The sequence below is a fragment of the Petromyzon marinus genome, chromosome 52 (genome assembly GCF_048934315.1).
Source record: "Petromyzon marinus isolate PM22_M1 ecotype Great Lakes invasive population chromosome 52, UKy_Petmar_22M1.pri1.0, whole genome shotgun sequence".
NCBI classification, from domain to species: domain Eukaryota; kingdom Metazoa; phylum Chordata; class Hyperoartia; order Petromyzontiformes; family Petromyzontidae; genus Petromyzon; species Petromyzon marinus.
Window position 1 is genome coordinate 12,814,514 of NC_133718.1, and position 20,784 is coordinate 12,835,297.

At 45.8% G+C, this 20,784-nt stretch overlaps 1 protein-coding gene across 1 annotated transcript; it reads right to left on the reverse strand.

The window, feature by feature from the left end:
• Positions 1 to 263: 263 nt before the first annotated feature.
• On the reverse strand, positions 264 to 19,883 carry LOC116953467 (procathepsin L-like). The gene is made up of 8 exons (XM_032973691.2): positions 19,622 to 19,883; positions 14,350 to 14,499; positions 11,162 to 11,284; positions 9,594 to 9,755; positions 5,492 to 5,716; positions 4,596 to 4,764; positions 2,668 to 2,785; positions 264 to 1,706 (listed from the first exon to the last, which is right to left on the reverse strand). Exons 2-8 carry the CDS (start codon positions 14,494 to 14,496, stop codon positions 1,607 to 1,609), a joined length of 1,044 nt encoding a protein of 347 aa, XP_032829582.1. The 5' UTR covers positions 14,497 to 14,499; positions 19,622 to 19,883; the 3' UTR covers positions 264 to 1,606.
• Between the last annotated feature and the right edge of the window lie 901 nt (positions 19,884 to 20,784).

Sequence of the window (20,784 nt, forward strand, 5' to 3'; positions counted from 1 at the left end):
TAAATGTAATGTCATTACAAGTGTAATTTGTAATCGATACCTAGCATTACACACCTCACAAGTAATCAGTAACTAAGTAATCGCCGAAATGACACGGCGACTCAAGCGGTCGTATCCACATGACGTCACTGTGATTGTCATTTGTAATTGTGACGTCATTTGTCATTGTGAATTTGTGTTTCTCATTTGAGCCGACGAGGATATTAAATCAGGGGGAAAATGGCCAATTTAAATGGATATTAAGACATAATTATACCAGAGCAAAGAATTTGTTTACATTTATTGATATAAAGTTGAGCATTTCACAAATATGTCAATAGTAGAATATAAAATGGTAAACATCACGTGCATGAGGTTCAATCGCAAGACAAGCAGACAAAGCAAAGCCATCACGGAATGTGCCAGCACTCATCAGTGATGCCAAGACAAATCAGCTGATTGTCACATCAGCGTTACTTTGAAACATGAACAACAAACATTAAAATCCAATACTTGTGTAATATGGTGCAGATTTTAATACATTGTGTGCTGAATTCAACTAAACCAGTGGTTCTTAACCTTTACTGCAGCCTGCATCACTCTCAGAAAGGGCATCTCGCACCCCCGGGGGGTGCGTGCACCTCAGGTTGAGAACCACTGAACTAAACGATCACATTTAAATAAAAAAAAATTATCCCATATATTTCGTGCAGGAAAATAATCAAGGAATTTGAATCAGTAAAAATTCCAGCCCTTTTGTATATTCGATGCTGGATGCAAGCCATTCCCACGCTATGTCGGTCATGGGGGTTGTTTGACCATACTTCACCACGCTAGTCAGTGCAACTTGGTGAAAGGGTTCGGGACTGTTTCGAATATCACTCGCCACTGATGTTGGCGGCCGTCACGTATCGCACTCAGGCCAACGGGTTCGTGGCGCGGTGTGCAGGCCGCGACACCGCCCCTTCACCCCTCGCTCCCCACCCAGGGACGTGATGAATATAACATTCCTGCATTATCACTTTGGTTCTATTACGCTGGAATTGCCGCACAAGTGCAATTAACAAAACAACTCGACACATTCGCCCGTAACACTTTGGACTTAAAAGAAAAAGTGTATAATAGGTGACGTGTTGGCCAATTGCCCCTTCTGGCCAAGTGGCCCTTCTTCAGAGCACTGAGAGGCCAGAGAAGCCTCTCTCCACGCACTCTTATCTCTCTGGCCTCGCTATTTTCTGTGAAGAAGGGCCATTGCCTGCAATGGTGCGTATTATATACTTTTTTATTTTTAAGGCCACAGCGTCATTGACGAACGTGTCGAGTTTTTGTTTTCATTTTAACAACTTCTGCAGATATCTCCTAATCTGGCAGGATTTTCACTTCACAATTTGCGGAATATTTTTTGTTGTATTTACTCGCGTAACTCTGGGTCACAGTTGTAACAAAACAAGTCGACTAGAACACATGTTAGCTGTGGCGAAGGGACAACTTGTCTTGGAGGGAATGTTTCGGGCCTGAATAAAGGTTGATGAACAGGAGACGTAAACACGGGAATATATCAAACAATTATTTTTTTACGAGAAAGCTTTGAGGTGTTGTGCCAGGGCCCCGGGTGCTCGCCGCTAAGCTAAACCAGTGGGTAGCTGGCAGCCGAGGCAATTCCACAGTTGTTTTTTCGGTCACGAGCCATTAGGATGTAACCTTCATCTCCCCAGCTGGTGCTCCAGCTGAGCGAATCACACAAGGGAGGGAGGGCGGTGGGGGTGGGTGGGGAGAGTCACATTCATTATTTGGTAAAGGCCACAAAAGCAACATCGCCCCCTAGTAGTAGACTTGCGGGCCACTGCTGCATTTGCCCTGTGCCACACAGGGACAGCTGCCACGGGGAGTGCCCTCAGCTTGTCTACTGCAACCTCGAGATATACTGCATGGGAGGCATGGTGTCATTCATAATTGATGAAGATGATGTTGCGTTAATGAGCTCCTTGGCGAGATGTAGGAGAAGGCTTGGGTAAACTAATGGCAAGGTGGCAGAAAATGCTTCCTATGATCTTGCCACCCATTAGCATGTAAGTCTCATTTTCAGCTCGTCGGCTCATGCACTTATGAAGATAACGTGGCTGCATTGGGATTGCATAGAATAACAAATGACAAATCATAAGAGGAGTCAGGCAAGGAGATATGAATTCTCAATAACAAGGCTCTATGATTGTCACACGAAAGTCTAACCAATATTACGTTTTTGATTTCTCAGAGCTGGAATTTTAGCAAAATCAGGTACATCATCATCACTCCTCTTTGGTTCTATTGGGTAAAGTCACATAGGTAAAAAATAAAATAACAAAAATCACGACGTTTCGGCCACAACACAAGCGGCCTTCATCAGGTGAAGGGACGAGACTGTCTGGAGGACATCATCATCCCACGTGATTTGAGAAGCCAGTGTAACCACAGGCAGCTGTACCGGTGCCCACCCAGCAACTGAGCAGTGCCAGCCGAGCGCTCTAACTTCTAGGCCACCACCATTACGTGGACCTCACTTATAAGTCCTAGCTTGTTACGGTTGTAGCATCGTACCAATTCCAAATCATCTCTTAAACATACTTCATCTAATTCACGGAAGACTAGAAACTGCACGTAATTTGGCGACCATTGCACACATTTTCTCCACCACATTGTAAGCCTCGCCTGTTCTTGACGATCCAGAACTTTTTCCCATTTTCTCCGCGACCTTTCACCCCGAAGCCCACCACCAGCACCGCGTGGTCCAGCTCGGTGCAGTTACACTCCGGCTCGTAGTAAATGCCTGTGCGACAAACATTTCACCGCACATTGCGCTCCACTCAACGCCGACTTTTTCACCTGCACCCGTTGCCGTGGCGAGGCGCATCAATATTTCAAGGCATCTCAAGGTCGCGCTCACGTGTGCAAGTTGGAACGGTTCTCGGAATGAATGACATCGCGTTCATATGACCATGCAAAATTGAGCATGTTGTTAAAGTTGTTTGTACTCAAAAAAAGAAATGTATTTTTTAAACAGATCAAAAACTTCTACCTCTGCCGGATGCATTGCTGATCCCCGAGCGTGTTTTTTTCCACGGATCTTTATTTATTGTTAATGTCCTGATTTTGTATTCGCGCCATTATTATAGCGCGATGCTGTCACGAAGGTGCTGGTGCTTCACAGCGGTCGTTGCTGTGCGAAATTGTATCATGACGCCGGAACACAATGCCCTACCCCCATTTTCAATAACACGTCAGGATCTTTAAATGTCCACTGTGAAGCAGTCGGCACGTAGTATTTTACGGTTAATACATACCGTGGTCGGAACCAGGGTGACATGCCACACTTTGAGCGGTGGTGGCACATGCCTTTAATCAGCACTGTGGAGGCAGCCGCATGGGTTCGTAGATCGCACACACGTTGTGAAACTGCCTTCCCATGGCCGTTGAGGAGCTGGTACCAAGGAGGATGCAGTAGAGCAAAAATGTGACCTCCACCTGCTTCATCTGCATTGGATAGAGTGTTTCCCCCTCGCATGCATGGGTTTTCTCTGGGTGCTCCAGTTTCAAACCAGCATGTAAAGGCTCATTACTTTGCTGATAACACCTTAATATATAGAGAACCACAGAACTTGGACAATTGTTGGCACCAACTCATCGTGTGGCTGCCTTCCTGCTTGTCTGTGATTCCTCCTGCCTCTGAATTATTCTCTCTCTTCGAGGGCGAGCAAGTACTGTGCTCATTATATGTTGAAATTATTATTCGAACTGAAATTTATGTCCCTTTTCCCAATTCTAGCACAATCATGTTATCAGCATCTTGTCATGACAATAAATATCTGGGCCCACAGAAGCAGATTTTGCAGAACTTCTGAGATCCTATCACGTTCGTATATATTATCCACTCCCGAGGAGACATGCTGTCCCAAATGCCCTGCTGCAGAGAGAAATGTTTCATCCAAATTAAGTCAAAATCCAAATGTAATGTACATTTATTTTTGCATGCAGTCACGGAACTACTTCTGATATCTTTTCAAATTGACAGCTGTTCAAGACAGAAGGGGGCCGCACTTTCCCACCTGCTGCTCCGCCATAAGAGAGTAATGTGTTCGTCACGTGACAGTCTCACCGATATTCACATTTTCAGAGCTGGGATTTATCCAAATTAAGTGCAGAACCAAATTGAACGTGAAAGGTTTTTTTGTGCAGTCATCGGTGACAGGGCTATTCTATTCTATTTCGGATTTATATAGCGCCGTTTCCAGGCCTGAGCGAATCAGCATCGCCACTACACCTGATACCCTGGTTTAACTACGGGCAATGCAAGCCCGGTTTCAAAATGTAAGTTCTCAATGTCGCCGACTCAGCGCTCTGAGTCACCCGGCCACCTCCAATGCCCACGAATCTTGCCAATGTTGATCAGCGGTCACCTGACCGCTAAAGCTTAAAGGACTGGTGATGTGCATCGCTATATCCCAGCACATCCCTACGCTTGAGAATCTAGTCAGATCACGGATGGCTCTAACTTAGCTTCAAATCCACGAACCTGGGCAGTCCCGGCTCAGCGCATCGATGCTTGGACCACCTGGCTGTGTTGATGGGCGGTGGGTTACCTGACTCATAGAGCTGGAAGGATTGGTGGCCTGCGTCGATTGCGACTGACACAGGTCCCACCGAGGCCACGGCCGTGATCAGGTCCTTCTCGCTGCCCTTGTGGATGTCCACGAAGCCGGATATTCGCGCCACCATCCTTGAGGGGTCGTAGTGGCACGAATCGACATCCTGTCCGGAACGAGAGCGGAGCGACTTAAAAAAAAGTGTAACACGTAGGCTTTCGCGACCAGTATTATTCATAATAAAGGGTTTTGGGTTAGATCACGTTATTATAGATGTGTCGCAACCCTCCACCACCCAACATGGCCAATCAGTAAAAAAATGTGTCACGTTAACAAAACGCCAATTAGTCACTTCTTCAGCCCACCGGTGTGTTTGAACTATTCTGGCAAATCGCCCGAAGATGCTGAAAGTAATTACCAGCGAAACGTCGTACTCAAATTCTAATTGTTGTGGATTCACTCTTCAAACACATGCCAAACTGTGACACACGCCCTCCAGCATGGCCTTGTGGGAGACTCGATATCGATGAAGTTATTTTTTCTTCCGATTCTGTTCCAATGACATACACTTATGTACATGTATGTCATCAGAATGGGAAAGGATTAAGAGGGTGTGTTCACGTGTTTTTTTTAGACAGTTGTCCGCCCTTGTTTGTCGTCATCATCATTGTCTTGTCGTGATCATCATCATCGTCGTCGTCATCATTGTCATTTTCATCATCATCGTCGTCCACAACCCAGCTACTGCCGGATGAAGGCCTCCCCAAGCCGTTGCCATCTCCCGCAGTCTTGGGATGTAGCAAATCCATCGAGGCCATTCTGCTGGCAGCGATGCGAGCACGCAATTGCAGGGCCGCATCTCTACCTGCCAGCATGGCTGAACGTGATCGTACCGTGGCCGTGTAGGGGTAGTCGCTCTCCGAGTCGATGCCGCCCTGATCGAGGACGTACTGGAAAGCGTCGTCCATCCAGCCGCCGCCGCAGCCCTCCGTGCCCTCGGGGCGCGAGCAGTCGAGCAGGTTTTGCTCGCTGAGCGGCACCAGCTCACCTGAGCGGCGCTTCCACTGCCCCTCCAGCGCTCCCGTCGAACTGAAGGCCCAGCAGGAGCCGCACTGGCCCTGCGCGGACGCACGCGCGCAACACGCCGATGGAGAACGATCGCTTCCGTTCGGGTAAGCGCTCGGGATTGGCGGCGACCACCGCGCAGGCGTGGGGAGGCCCTCATCCAGCAGTGGATTAACACAACTGCTGTACGTGTTACATTTACGCGGTTGTTGCCGATCAATCTTTATATTATTGTCTGGTGATGCTGCCGTTTCTGCATTTGCAGCAGGGTGCAAGCACAATTAACAACAAAGACAGAAACTTGACGCATTCATCAATAACATTGCGGCCTTACAATACAGGGTGTTTTAAATACATGGACCCGATTTGAAATCACTCTATCTCTGCAACCACGAACCGCCCATGAATGAAACTCTTACCACTTGAAAGGGCGGGGCATAGAGTTTCAAATGATTACCGCTAGATGCCTCTCCCAGCGCACAAACAACCCCTAGCCTCAGTCATTCGCAAGATGGCGACCCCACAACACAAGGCGTTTTGCGTTCTGCAGTTCAGCAAGACTGAATCTGTAATTGCGGTGCAGCGTGCATTTCAACGGCGTTTTGGCATTGATCCACCAATGTCAAAGGGCATGGTGGCACAAAAGACCGTGTTTTTGTGCCACCATTAGCGACGAATCTGGATGACCTCAAAAACAGAATCACGGCAGCGGTGACTTCTGTGGAAGAAGACACTTTGAGAGGCGTTTGGGATGAATTCAACTATCGTCTCGATGTTGTCCGTACAGCAGGTGGAGGGCACATAGAGCATTTATAAAATGGTTGGTAAAACTTGATAACTCATGAAACCGGTTGCAACTTTTTGTGTAATTGTAACATGTTGCCATCGTGAAATATACTGCTTTGTATTTGGGTCTATGTTTTTAAAACACCCTGTAAATGAAAAACAATATAATATAGAAATTAATTATTTAGTGACTGTGCTATGAAGACGGGCCATTGCACGAAGCATCACCTGTTATATTTATTTTCATGTTAAAGCCACAGTGTTACCGACAACGAATGTGTTGGGTTTTGTTTGTTAACAATACACAGATTGGCAGGCACACGCACAGCATGGACCTCGTCCCAAACAACAAGCTGTGCAAACAGCAAACACAGCGGAAAGCTGCACAACAGTTTGTGCTTAGTTTGTTGTCCTCCCCCCACACCTCGGATTCGCACGGTTGGCTTCGTATGGATTGAAAGAATTGAAACATATATATGTATAGCTGCACGATGCAGTTCACGAAAAAAACGCAACACATTCCTCATAGCACATGAATGATGAATGAAGAAAGTGCTTTGTACGAGCACACCCATTGCCAACGCAGCATCACCAAATACTTCGTACTAAACAGTGTTATCTCTCTTTCACTCTGTGTGTGCCACAGTGATATACAGCATCTCATTACAATACCATCTCATGACGCTGCACAGTGGTACCATATACGCATAAACTAGTGCATGTGCAGGACGGATGTCGACCCGCTGCTGGATGGAGGCATCCCTACACCCATGAGGGATATTTGACCATACTTCACCACGTTGGCCAATGCAGCTTCGTGAAAGTGGGGGGGGGGGGGGGTGCAGAGCAAAGGACTGTGCTGCACTGCCCACTACTGCCCACAACGCCAACTACTGCACCTGGCTTGTGCGCATGGTGGTCGCCCTTCCAAGCTCTATCCACGCTCAGCCCTGCTCAGCTTAATAGATCTAGCTATATACATTTAAAATCAAGGTGTCAGCCTGCTCAAATGAGCAATGTGGCGGTGGGTGGGGGGCTCGTGACTATCTCTACTGACAACCCTGAGCCAGTAACGGAAATTCCACATTTTCATGACACGGGCCAGTTTGTATGCATGATGGCCACAGTTAACTTCTTGCAAACTCATGTTTATGTTATTGACCGGGCGAGTAATGATGCATCAATTCATCGACTCGTACGCTCGTGAAACGTGCCTCGAATTGTGCGAGCGAGAGTCAATTATTTAAAATTTGTACAAATTCTGTACCAAAAATGTCGATGCTACATTGAGGCTCACGGAGCGAACGAGGCTGTACAAGGAAGACAAAAAAGCAAACGAGATGGGAAAAAGAGACGAAGCTAAAAACCAGAACGGATTCTTAAATCGGATCATAACCGCAAATTGTGATAATTAAAGTAATCACCAGCAGGTAACTTTAGCGTTTATATTGTCCACCATAGCGGCTGACAAGCTGAGTCATTCCACAATCAGAATGACGTTAAACATTTTGTTAGTTAACAAGACATAGTCACAGGCCACTACCATATCTGCTTATACATTGATTATTTTTAACGTGTTTCAGTAGTTTCTGGAACTCGAACTGTAGATTGAGGCCACACGTTTGAGGTATTTTGGGCCTGTTTTGTGCATCTGCTTTAATTTTCCTGGTACCAGTAGACAAATGGTCTGCTTATTCTCAGTAGCTTTGTTATTTCTCTGGCATTCAACTGTGGTACTGTGCGAACAAATGGCTCCTTCTGAAGGATTGGAGCTCCAAATATAATGGTGTTCCTGCTACACAGCAGTACACAAGATCATTAAACTGGCTTTTGAACTTGATAAGCAAGTGTCGGTGGGAGGGGCGTGGGGGGGAACGGCGATGGTGCCATCTGTGAACATTGCTTCTCCACTTCCCAGTGTCAACTGAGAGCGCCTCTCCGCAAAGGCAAAAACGTGCCAGGTCGCACAACAGGGCGATAATTGTCTTCAAGTTCCAAGGTACACGCCGCTGATGGCGCTGTCGCTACGCGCAATCGAAGGGCTTTGTACAGTTTAATTGGATTGCACATGGGCTCAGCTAACACTTGGGATGGAATAAGGGAGTGGGGATCGCGAAGGTCGGTGGCGGGGTGTTAAGAGAGGAGGAAATTGGACCCAGCCAATGATCGACGAAATCTGTTTGACCCAATCAGTGAGCCGGAGTTGGCTGCCGTTTGTAATGAAAGTAAGGAGAGCACAAACCGGTGTCGTTGTGAATCATGCTTGTGCACCGCCTACGGGGGATGTTGCCATGGAGTAATGGTGAGCATCCCACCGGACTTGTAATCAAAGGGTTGCCGGTTCAATCCATTGCTCGGCACGGCAGTTAAACAATGGTACAAGTTTCTTCAATTGACCCCTCCACCGCCTCTCTCCACCCGACAGTTGACCGGCAGGTGGCGTGTGGTGTGGTAAAGTCTGGATACTTCCACCTCTTTCAAAATGTTTGGCTAGCGTGGAAGAGGAGGACAACATATGTATGACAAAGCCTGTGGTTGTTCTTCTGAAAGAGCGGCTGAGCTCAATGAGCCTTACCAGCAGAAAAAAACGAAACAATTTTTATTTCACCAGGTAAAGCTCACTGAGCTATGGAGCTCTATTTTAGAAGTGACCTGGCCACAAATGATAGGTCAACAAAATGGCTTATCACGTGGACATTTATAGCAGCCAAATACTCTAAATGCATTTCGATTTAAAGCTTTCGTGACTGCAAGGATTCATCTTCTTTGGTTCTTTCGGTAAAGTCACGTAGAATGAGAATAAAATAATAAATTGATAAAATAAAATAACACAATAATATTCTCATTCTCATTCTACGTGACTTTACCGAAAGAACCAAAGAAGACTCTAAATGCATGTTGATTCTAAATGTGGAGGGAAAAAACGGGAGGACCCAGAGGAAAATCCACACGACCATGGGGAGAGAGACATGCAGACTCCAAATATACAGGCGTCAGGGTCGGGATATAACCCACAACCTAATGCATACCAGGTGGTGTACTTAACAACTTGCCACAGTAACGCTCCTAATAATATATCATAAAAAATAAAGGCTGAGTCTGAATGCATAGTTCGTGATCAACAAAAGACAGGGTTGCACAAACCTGGTTCTTGATAGGTGTGACCAGTCCTTGGTCCCGCCAGTCCATACTTTGGGGGACTTCGTAATTCTCTGGAGCCAGGAAGGTGGATGTGTGGTGGCCTTCATGGCGTTCTCTTGAGCCTCTCCTGTAGCCGTTCATCGTCTTGCGAAATTCATCCACGGTCTGAACACAGCATTGCAATCATTACACAATATCACAGCACGAGCCTTTTGTCCAAGGCCGGGTGTATTGCAATAAATCTGAAACTTGCAAGCGAACAGCAGACCACGACGTGATATTTATTGTATCCATTCGTGTGCAATTTGTAAGGCCGCGGTGACACAGACCTATTTCATTTTAAGGTTATAATCCCTTGTTCATCACGACGTCCTTTTTACTTTGATGTCTCAATATCGTTACGGAGATCGCGTGACGTGAGGGTTCTGCCTTTGTAGTGAGGGTTGTAAGTTGACGCTGAGGAGGGGGGAGGAGGCGCCTCGCCCCCCCATGTGGAATGAAGTCACCTGCTCATGATTATTAATGAGGCGGGTCCATGTGGAGGACGTAACCTGTTCATGATTATTAATGAGGGGGGCTGGTCGACGTGGAGTGACGTCACGCACATTACACATTCACATTCTTGGGTAACTATAGTCGTAAATTGTGATCATTCGGCAATATCACAGCATTGCAATCATTACACAATATCACAGCATTGTAATCATTACTCAATATCATATTATTGTGATCATTACGCAATAGAACAGCAATATAATCAATACACACTAGCACATTAGAAACACCCTCCAAATGAGAGGTGCTAATTGTTCACTGTAGAATTTTTTCCATATAGAAACCTTTTACTTTGAAAGATTCGAAAAGTGTATTCTGTTGCATCTGAGTGCTTCCTTTAGTATAACTCCTCTGCTGCCAGTTAAGAGTGTTCGGAGCGCGGGCTGTACGATTGATTTGTACTCTTCATTCGAAACCCGCAGAGATCTACAAAGCTATGAAGAAGCGCGATTGTCTAAATCATTTGGTTCTCTTTGTTCACATGGCTCACTGTTGGCATCTCTACAGAGTTGCGTTTGTTTTTCCTTTCCCAGAGCCATGATAAAACTTACAAAAGTAATACCACGTAACGCAATACCTCAGCATGATTGTTAAACCGTGACTTTTTCATTATTTTTCACACTGAGATTCTCAGCACCAAATCTGCACTTTGCAGCTTCGCAAATTCATAACGCAGGCTTTGCGATGTGTTTTCGAGTTGTGCCATGTGCGGTTCGGCATGATGTCCGACGGTTTGCTCCACTTGCTGGCGGCTTCTCCAGGAACCAAATCGAGTAGATCACTTTCTCTCCCGATTACACGTCACTTCCTTTTGGCCGCTGCTCGTGTGGCCAGGCTGCTCACCTTGTCCCCCTCCACAGTTCAGTTCCTGAAGAAGCTCCTGGCACGTGTAGCGCAAACGTTGGACGCCGCGCCGAACAGCACGCGGTCCGACCCAAAAAACGCCCGTCGGTGGAGAGCCACACGCAGGCAACGCAACGGAACGACAAACACCGACGTGGCACGCGATTCCATACCAGGTCCGCAAGGTGGTTCATGCCCAGGGTGTACGAGTGCAGGCCCAACGAATGCTCCAAGTTGTGTCTGTCGACAAATCGCATGTTTTCCTCCCATATGAGCCGCCGTTTGATGCCATCTGTCTGGAAAAGGTCACAAAGACACACGTGTTGTTTATGCCGTGACAAATATATAACGTGGAAAAATAGTAAAAAAGTCACATTTCGTTTTCTGCCAAAAACCAACGGCGTTTCACCTCCTGCTTACAGTCTTCAACCAGTGGTGGAAATTCCATATTCTTATGGAGGGGGCCGGTCTGTTAATCAATATCACTTGGAATGTGCCTGAACTTGTCAGATCTCAGAAGATAAGCAGCGTTGAGTCCTTGAGAGAGACACTGTCTGAGAACACCAGGTGGTCAGCTGAGAATGCATCAATAGATTCTTGAATCCATCTGTGTGGAGCTATGAATGTTGATCTCATTAATCTCTGGGTTCTGCGGTTATCTCCCGCAAGAAATAAAAAACACTTATGTTTGCAATTGGCTGAACATCCCATTGCAGGACCCTCCCTGCATGAGCCTTGAGACACAGCTCAGACTTTCTATCTAACTATAAGGTAAAGGTGGAAAAGGGGCAGCTCTGAAATGTCTTGCTAATGCCACTGCTTAGTGGCAGTGTCTCCACTATATATTGGCCTACTCTTCCACGCTGGCCAGACGTTTTGGCGGAGGAGGGAGTACCACCCACACTTTGCCCCATGACACGTGACCTGCTAACTGTAGTGTACCTATTCATTCTGCTGTTCCTGGGGAAATAATTTGACTTATAATTGCTGTATTATCGTTGATCAATAGCATAACCACTGCTGATTTTAACAAAGTTGTAACTCATTTTATCAATCCTGACTTATGGGCCGAGTGAAACCCCAACCATAATTTGAATTCACAACCTTCTGTTGTGAAGCGAGCACTCCAACTACTGTGCCAAGCAGCTTTTTAGAAAGAAAAACTACTACAGTTTGATTGTTATCCAAACACAGCAGAATTATCTCAAAGTCAGTTCCTGCTCAAATGGGCATTGAGGGAGTGGTCATTTCCTGTTTACAGCCCTCAGCCAGTTGTGGAAATTCCACATTTACATGGCAGAAGAAAGTCTACTCATTGGTGAGATGGCCCAGTCGAAGCACGTTCACCGCTTGTTGCACACGTTTATAGTTTTACTTCTACTAAAATTCTAATTTTAGCAGGTAAGGCCCACTGAGCTATATAGTAGCTTCTCATGCGGACATTTATAGCAGCCAATCCAGTAGGCCACGCTGGTTATGAGTGTGATTGCATTAACCGTAATTATACGCGCCGACTGCTTCCCAGTGGATGTTGAAGATCCCCTGACATTGTTAGAAACGAGTAAGTAGGGCCCATCGTGTGCCGACGTCATGGTTCAAATTAAAAAAAATTATCTGCAAATGACTCACTTGGCAGCATTGCACATAGCAAACTCGCCCCCCGCTACTGGCCGACCAATGCCTGCTTGCAGGCCAGGTGCCGATTCACGTTGTTGTTGCTGCGCCGCACAGGGACAGCTGCCACTGGGGGTGCCCTTTAAAATGTGTTGGGATGAGCTGTAATAAAGCCGCTTATATTGCGTCGAAAGCACTCCCGAGACGCCCCGGCGTAGAAGGAGGGTGGCTCTATCAACGGCAACAATTATTATAAAAGGGAAAACACATGGACACTATACTCTTTGGTTATTTCGGACAGTATCTGCATTATTTGCTGCTACAAAGCAAAGCCTCTGTGCTTTAAGACGGTGTGCGAAAAATAAACAACTGCTTGACAGATGACATTGTCATTCAATTCCCACTGCGTGTAGGTGTAAAGGGAATCGCGGAAAATAAATATATATTTGTGTTTCAGTCATTGTGATTTCCTCCGCAATGTTTAATCTGTCGTGCGGAAAAAATAAAACGGCACCGCATTCTTGACATATCGCCTCGTCGGAGTCGAAGGCGAAGATGCTCCCATTGGCCACTCGGGAGATAAAGAATGTTACTGAAATATTTATCGGGGCGAATACGGTGACTCGTGCAAGCGATGGTTCTCATATATTTGCAGCTTTCATCTTGTAAATTGTGCCACACCACGATTTACTTTCCTTTAAAATTCTTTAGCAAAGAGAGTTGAGCTCCATAAAATCTTTATATGTAGTACTAAATGTAAGTATATTGCTTTAAAACGTTATTGTTGTTCATTTTACAGTCATACATTAATTAGATTTAAATACTGAGGTGAGCAGTGGTGCGATGGTTTACGTGCCATACTATGAACCTGGCGGCCAGAGTTCGATTCCAGGCCACGGTTAACATCAGTGGTGAGTGATATTATATAGTTTTGCGTCCAACTAGGACCCATATCTATCAGAGATGGATTCTTGCCTTTAGACATCTGGCAGGTCACCAGCAAGCAAGCTGATGAGACAATGCATGTCAAAACTGCTCAGGTTTGCCTGTGTCGAACCAATGATACTGAATTTATGCACTCCAAAGATGCTGTGTGGCTGATGAGACGTGTAGGGAAACTTTAATTTATGTCGGACCAAATACCTGGAGGCGTATTGTCTACTTATATATACAGTATTTTTTCACGTCCTCTTGCAAATACGTTGCCAGTTTGTTAACACCGCTGCCTGATTCGCGTTTCAAAAACGCCACACTTACGTCGCTGACAGCATCGTCCGTCCTTTCTCGTATCCGCCGCCTCTCAGCCTTCCCCTCCACCTAACCCTATACATGAAGTACTTTGTGCGTTGCACATATAAAAAATTACTGTAGAGTACAATATATTATTTGTGTACAGTATTTTGGTGATTTTTATAGTGTACTGTATCTTATTGTACCCTGAATAATGTGTTAAAGTTATCTGTTGTAAACTCCTGTTGAGTACAGTATTTTTAGTAATTTAACATAACATTGTGGGTACGTAATCCTTAAGCACCATGCCTCATAAGTGTGTGTTTAAGTGACATGGATCTATTTGTGGCCAAGAGTCAGCGTAACAGTTTTACATACAATTGTTTTGATTTCATTTCGATATTCGTCATCGCCTCTTTCAGGAATGCATCCCCGACGTAAACCGGGTATTACCGTATTCAGTATACAGAGCCACTGATCTTTGTCTCGCTGTCTTTGTCTCTGTGCGTGTTCTCACTTGTGTGTAAGCCTTCTTGAAGTAGACCGTCCATGCCTCCCAGTGCCCATCCAGGGCAGGGTCGGGGCGAGACACAGCCAACGCGCCCACCAGCGCCACAAGGCACGCAAACACAGCGGCCACGCGGCTCCAGACTGTCCTCTGCATGGTCTGCGCGCACGGACGGACGGGGAAAGTGAAGCGTGGCGTAATGCATCCCGTGATCTTCAACATATGGCAGCGTGCACAGTGTGCAGCGCTGGGGTCTGTTGGGGTTGTTCTCTGTGTGTGTTTTTCTTGGTCTCTGTTCGGTCCGTTATGCAACTCTTATTGACTCGGCCGCAGTTGTGAATCACACTTTATGCTTAGTTTGCATTTCTTGGAATCCAATTTTTTTTTAAAGATTACTTTGTTGTACATACGGTGTTCGACCAACACGCTGCTCCAGGTCGAAACACTTCTCTGTATGCTTCTTTCTTGGCACTGCTCCACTTTGTAATATCCTTCCCTCTGTCTTTGTCTCCATGTTCTTACATCCTCGCTCAATTTAAGAATAGAATTAACTCTAGTCTATTACACCTTCAATGGTACTGTTTATTGCTGGCCACTGGGTGTTTTGGGCCTTTTCCCTTGTGGTTGGCAATGTCGATAAAAATATATATACTTGTAGAGCATGGCACAGTGGTGTAGTGGTTATCACACTGCACTGTGAACCAAGTTATCCGAGTTGGAACCCTGGCAATGTCTAACAGCAATGGCGAGTAATGTGTAAACCGGTCCTCCCCGTCACCAAAACACACTGACCAGCGTGGTGACGTATGGTTTACTAACCCCGATTATAAAATTAGCACTCATCACTTTTTTATGCTGATGTTGAAAATAGATCAATTTAGTTTCCTGCCAATGTGTCTATTGATTTTAGAACAGCAAGATTCATCTGTGTGCAGAATTATGCTTGATTGTTTAATAATTTGTATATATTTCTTTATGATAGCAGTTGTTTTTCCAGTGTGAGCTTAACATCGTACATTCCAGGGCCCAACCAAACTGTTATATGATATAATAATAAAATGTACTTGTACGTGGGGAGGAAACCGGAGCACCCAGAGAACATCCACTCGCGTGACAAAGCAACACGCCATCCCCCGTACAGATAGAAACAGATGGCGATTAGTCCACTTGCTGTACCGCCTTCTCCTGGTAAGCCAGGGTATGGCATCTCCTTGACGCCCACGGGAGGGGAGTTTCACACCATCTGTGTATGATCCACCAACCCTCGCTGCTGTCCCTACAGCGCTGGGTTTCAGGCAACAGCCATGTGCAGCAACAGCAGCGTAGCCACCACCACCCAGCTGCTCAATCCAGGAAATACTTCAGTAATGACGTGGATGGTTATAAAAACATTTAGCGTTATGAAGGAATTATTGCTAATTGTCTCAATCATATAATGTATTTTTACACGAATCACAATGATGAGGTAAATCTGAGGAGAATTGTATTTATTTTAGTAAATGCAGTATATATGTTATTTTTAAAGAAAACTTGGTACCACAGACAGGAGTAGAACTTCACTCGAGAGCTAAGTATGCATCTTGAACTTCCTTTCTACTTCTATGTAGCCAACCGTGCTAATCAGACGTGCAACGTAACAATGAGAACCCTGTAGTAAGGTCTGGAGGTTGAGTTATAATGTGCCGGAGAGACCCCTACTCAAGAGTACTTGATTAGATGGGCAAACCTGTGGAGGCCCAATTAAGTTTACAAGGTCAGGAAATCGAGACCAAACATTCATAAACTACCCTTACCTCCGAAAAATGAGGATGGATTGGTGGCCAAGCTGTGGAGGTCTGGTTAACTTTGTAAGGTCTCCATTGTCTCAGAAGAGAGGGCATTAATCCGATAATAAATAAACTAATCATTATAATACACTGGTCTGTTCATACAATGAGTCTATTGGTGGGCTACGTGAGAAGAGAAGCAGAGGAGAAGGGGAGGAGAGGAGAAGGGGAGGGCCGAGGCACGGAGCGGAGCGAACGCCCAGAGGGGCCCTTAGAGCCAGGGGCTGCCCTGGCGTGAACGCTGACCGGGTGGCGTGAACGCTGACCGGGTGGCGTGAACGCTGACCGGGTGGCGTGAACGCTGTCCGGGTGGCGTGAACGCTGACCGGGTGGCGTGAACGCTGACCGGGTGGCGTGAACGCTGACCGGGTGGCGTGAACGCTGACCGGGTGGCGTGAACGCTGACCGGGTGGCGTGAACGCTGACCGGGTGGCGTGAACGCTGACCGGGAGGCGTGAACGCTGACCGGGTGGCGTGAACGCTGACCGGGAGGCGTGAACGCTGACCGGGTGGCGTGAACGCTGACCGGGTGGCGTGAACGCTGACCGGGTGGCGTGAACGCTGACCGGGTGGCGTGAACGCTGACCGGGAGGCGTGAACGCTGACCGGGTGGCGTGAACGCTGACCGGGTGGCGTGAACGCTGACCGGGTGGCGTGAACGCTGCTGTCTGCGCCATTTGAGGCACACCGTGCGCGTGACGGGTGTACATTCACCAGCACAGAAGATTCCTACATGCCTGCCGTGTCACCTTCTCAACGCATGCGTGACAGACCGGTTCATACAGACTGAAAGAATAATAATACTCATTGCCTTTGTTGCGTTGTTTGCCTTCTCATACACATCATATTGTGCTCTGGGCGATGCCTTATGAGCCTAAATTATTAATTAAGCCATTTATAAGGTTTTTTTTAATTTGTATAATAGTATCATGTATTCTTTGCACAGTGTCAGTTTCCTATTTGATGACTGGTGCTCTGATTTTTTTTATAAGAGACTTATTTGTATTCTTGGTTCTTTCGGTAAAGTCACGTTGAAGGGAAACAATAAAATATATATTCTCACGACGTTTCGACTGCAACACAAGCAGTCATCATCAGGTGTGAAAACCAACGGCAAGAACATTTGAAAGTAGTGGCGGTTTGTATTTATTTTTAACGTTAGCACCACGGTTAGCGATTTGACAGTTTGTTTAGATGGACGAGTCCATCTATGTTCGGAAAAGAGGAGGGGGGAGACGAAAAATTAATGTATGCTGTCTGAAAGCCACCGTAAGCGTGAACAATCAATTAAGACCCGAAATGGTTTATCAAATCCTTTCAATGATTGCTAAGCCAGAATCCATCTTCTCGGTTGAAATTGTCTCTGTGTTTGTATATGTGGATAGCCTCATGAACGAATCTCTCATGGTAGCCAGATATTTTATTATTTTATTGTTTCCCTTCAACGTGACTTTACCGAAAGAACCTAGAATATGAATCACTGCAGTCACGAAAGCTTTAAATCAAAATGTAGACTTATTTGTGTTAAAATCTGCGTATGTGCGGTTGAACAGTGTGTCAAATCCATCCGTTACATGCGAAGTATCTAAGAATCTTGAGAATAAGATTGTTTTTTTGTCGTTGTGTATAACGAATCAATCATACCATAGACAAATCAAATATTAAAATGACATACCTGCCAGAACTAGAATAACATTAACAGTTATGGATGATATTTGAGGACTTTAAAAATGGGATGTAATATGTGACAGGGACTATGCATGAATATTAGAAAACTGCATATTTTGAACAACACCAAAGTGCTACCAAGTTATAGAAAGGCTAAGGCAAAGTGAAACCGATGCACACTGTGAAAAAAAAATGGCAAAGCCCTTAATAAATAGCTGAATACATACCGAAATATATAGTTTACGATTCATCAGACATTTTATGGATGAGGCCATGTAATGATCTCGTCATATCCGATTAGCACGGTTGGCTACGTACGATGCGAAAGTAGTTCAACATACATAGAAACATATGCTGTAAGACCCTCCACCACCCAACAAATGAAATTGTCAGATTTGCTAACGTTTAGCGCTGCGACTATAATTGTTTCAGCTCAGCAGTAAGCTTAGGAACAATTCTTACAACCAGTTACTGTAAATAGGCGACGACGTTTCACTTGAAACTGAGTCGAGCATTCTCTGGCAACGTGTCACATGACCTGCCTTCTTAAATCGGTGTCATGACATCACATAAACAACCAATGAGATTTAAACTCGATATTAACTGTTGCAAATTCATTTATCAGAATTGTATTCTTATTTTTCTGCTCCGAAGATTAAAATATGCATTTTCACAATAACCACTCATAATGTCCCACCCTGCGGCAGGATAGATATGTAGTAATAGTTCAAGGTTGATACCTATCACCTATTTGTGAATACTATATGCTTCCAATCCACATTTCATATATTACTATCGGCTTGATTAAAATTATTTTTTATTCTCTATCACAGTAGAGTTCCTAAATGCCCTTTGCCAATCGAGTACATTATATATGGTGGTGATGCTGCTACTGCATTGCCAAGGGTGCACAATGCACAAAGTTTTTCAATAACACTGCGGCGGAATGTATATGTAATAGGCGACGTTTCGGGCAATAGCCCTTCTTCAAATCACGTAGAAGGCCAAAGTGGATAATAAAGTTTGGGACTGCACTTTACACCGCGTATTTTATCTAATGACTCGTGTTTGACTACTTTTTAAATGGACATATGAATAGTTTACCGCTTTAACAGAAGCTGATTTTTACACAACACTTACACATTTGTTAAAGCCAACTTTGCGGCCCGTCCCTCTTATATAAACTCACAAACACAACTTAAATGAATCCAATGTGGAAACCTCTAAAACGTGAACATTGCAGGGGAAAAAATGCATTGGTATAGATGCGGTTTACTCATTGCAAAGAGAACTTAGCAGGTTAACCTTGTGGCCGTATTATTACTATCCAATCTCTATGGCATCTCTAAATGCTATGAATAAGGACCACTGCCCGAAACGTCGCCTGTTACATATTCCTTTGAAGGGCCACGTGTCGAGTATATTTAATTATTATTGCGAATGCTCTGTTGTTCACACAAAGACGTAATCACTTTTCTCGCCAGTGTCATCATCAAAGACGGTCACTGCATCGCGCGCTTTCAGATGCGCTTCAGCGGTCGTCTGGAACGCTCTCCCTTCCGATATTTGGAGTCCACTGGGAGCAATGCACTTTTAAATAATCATCATCATCTAGATTGACGAACTCATTTCTTTAGGACTGCTTTTTTTGTTTAGTTTGTTGTCCGCCCCCCACCCCACCCGAACACCTCCGATTATCACGTTTGGCTACGTACGGTGCGAAAGAAGTTCAACGTACACGACGATAGATCGTGAGAGTTTGAGAAGAGGCACCTCGCCAGACTTACCAGATGTCTCTCTCTCGTTCCGTGTGTCCGCTCCGTGTGGCAGGGAAGCTGATCAGTGCACTCCTGGCGACTCCACTGCTGATCGCTCCCCACTGCCAATTCCCTCTGTGGAGGCGGACGAGCGAAGTGTGGCGGCAGAGGAACTCGAGGGGGGCCACTTCGCTGTAACTCTTCTTGAGAGAGCTCCTCTTGAGAGAGCCCTTTCTTCTTGGCTGTTTTCTCTCAAGGAATGCTGTGGTGGGTGGGGGGGGGTCATGTGATGGTGTCGTCACCTCGCCCCCACCACCGCCCGGCCTACCCTTCACATTTGTTCCCGCGCACAAGTTGGGCCACTCCGCTTCTTGGGCGAGCGAGAGGGAGTCGGGGGATCACATTTCCCAGCACGCACAAGCGAGGCCACTTCCTCTGCACGTCTGGCCTTGTGCTGCTGCTGGCAGTGCGGCACTTGGCAAGGGCTTCCTCCACCACCAGCGACCCTTCAACACGAGGAGGAACAGCAGCCCAACGACGCGAACTCGCTCTGCTGTAGCAGTCATCCCCCTCTCGACGTGGCTACAACAGGCCTCGGACATTGGAGTTTGGCTCCCTGAGATTTGGAATCAGAATCTTGATTTAGACTGCAGGAGGAGAAAGAAGGTGCATTGCCCGAAACGTCACCCGTTATATATCTGAGTGTGGTTTTGACGTACTCCGTTACTCAACCTATCTACGTGAATTTTCCGAAAGACCCAAACAATATGAATTTCTGCAGTTACGAAAGCTTTAGGCCGAGATTTTACTTTCCAGTTTAATTTTGTATAAGGGGGGCTCGCCCCTCACACCGCACAACTCCCTCCCTGTCACTGCATGCGGTTGGATTTCTGTTCGACTTTACCCTCCACAGAAGTCTTAAACTAAACTGTTTTCTTTTACCAGGTAAGGTTCACTCAGCTCTTAGCTCGTTTTCAGAAGCGACCTTGCTACAAATGATAGCTCAAAGAAGTGGCTTATCGCGTGGAAATGTATAACTGCTAAATACTCTGAACGCATTTTGATTCTAAATGTGGAGGGAAAAACCCTAGGACCCAGAGAAAAATCCACGCGACCACGGGGAGAGAGAGAGAGAAAATTAAAAACCCCATATCTACAGGCGCCAGGGTCGATATCGTATCCACGACCTCCTG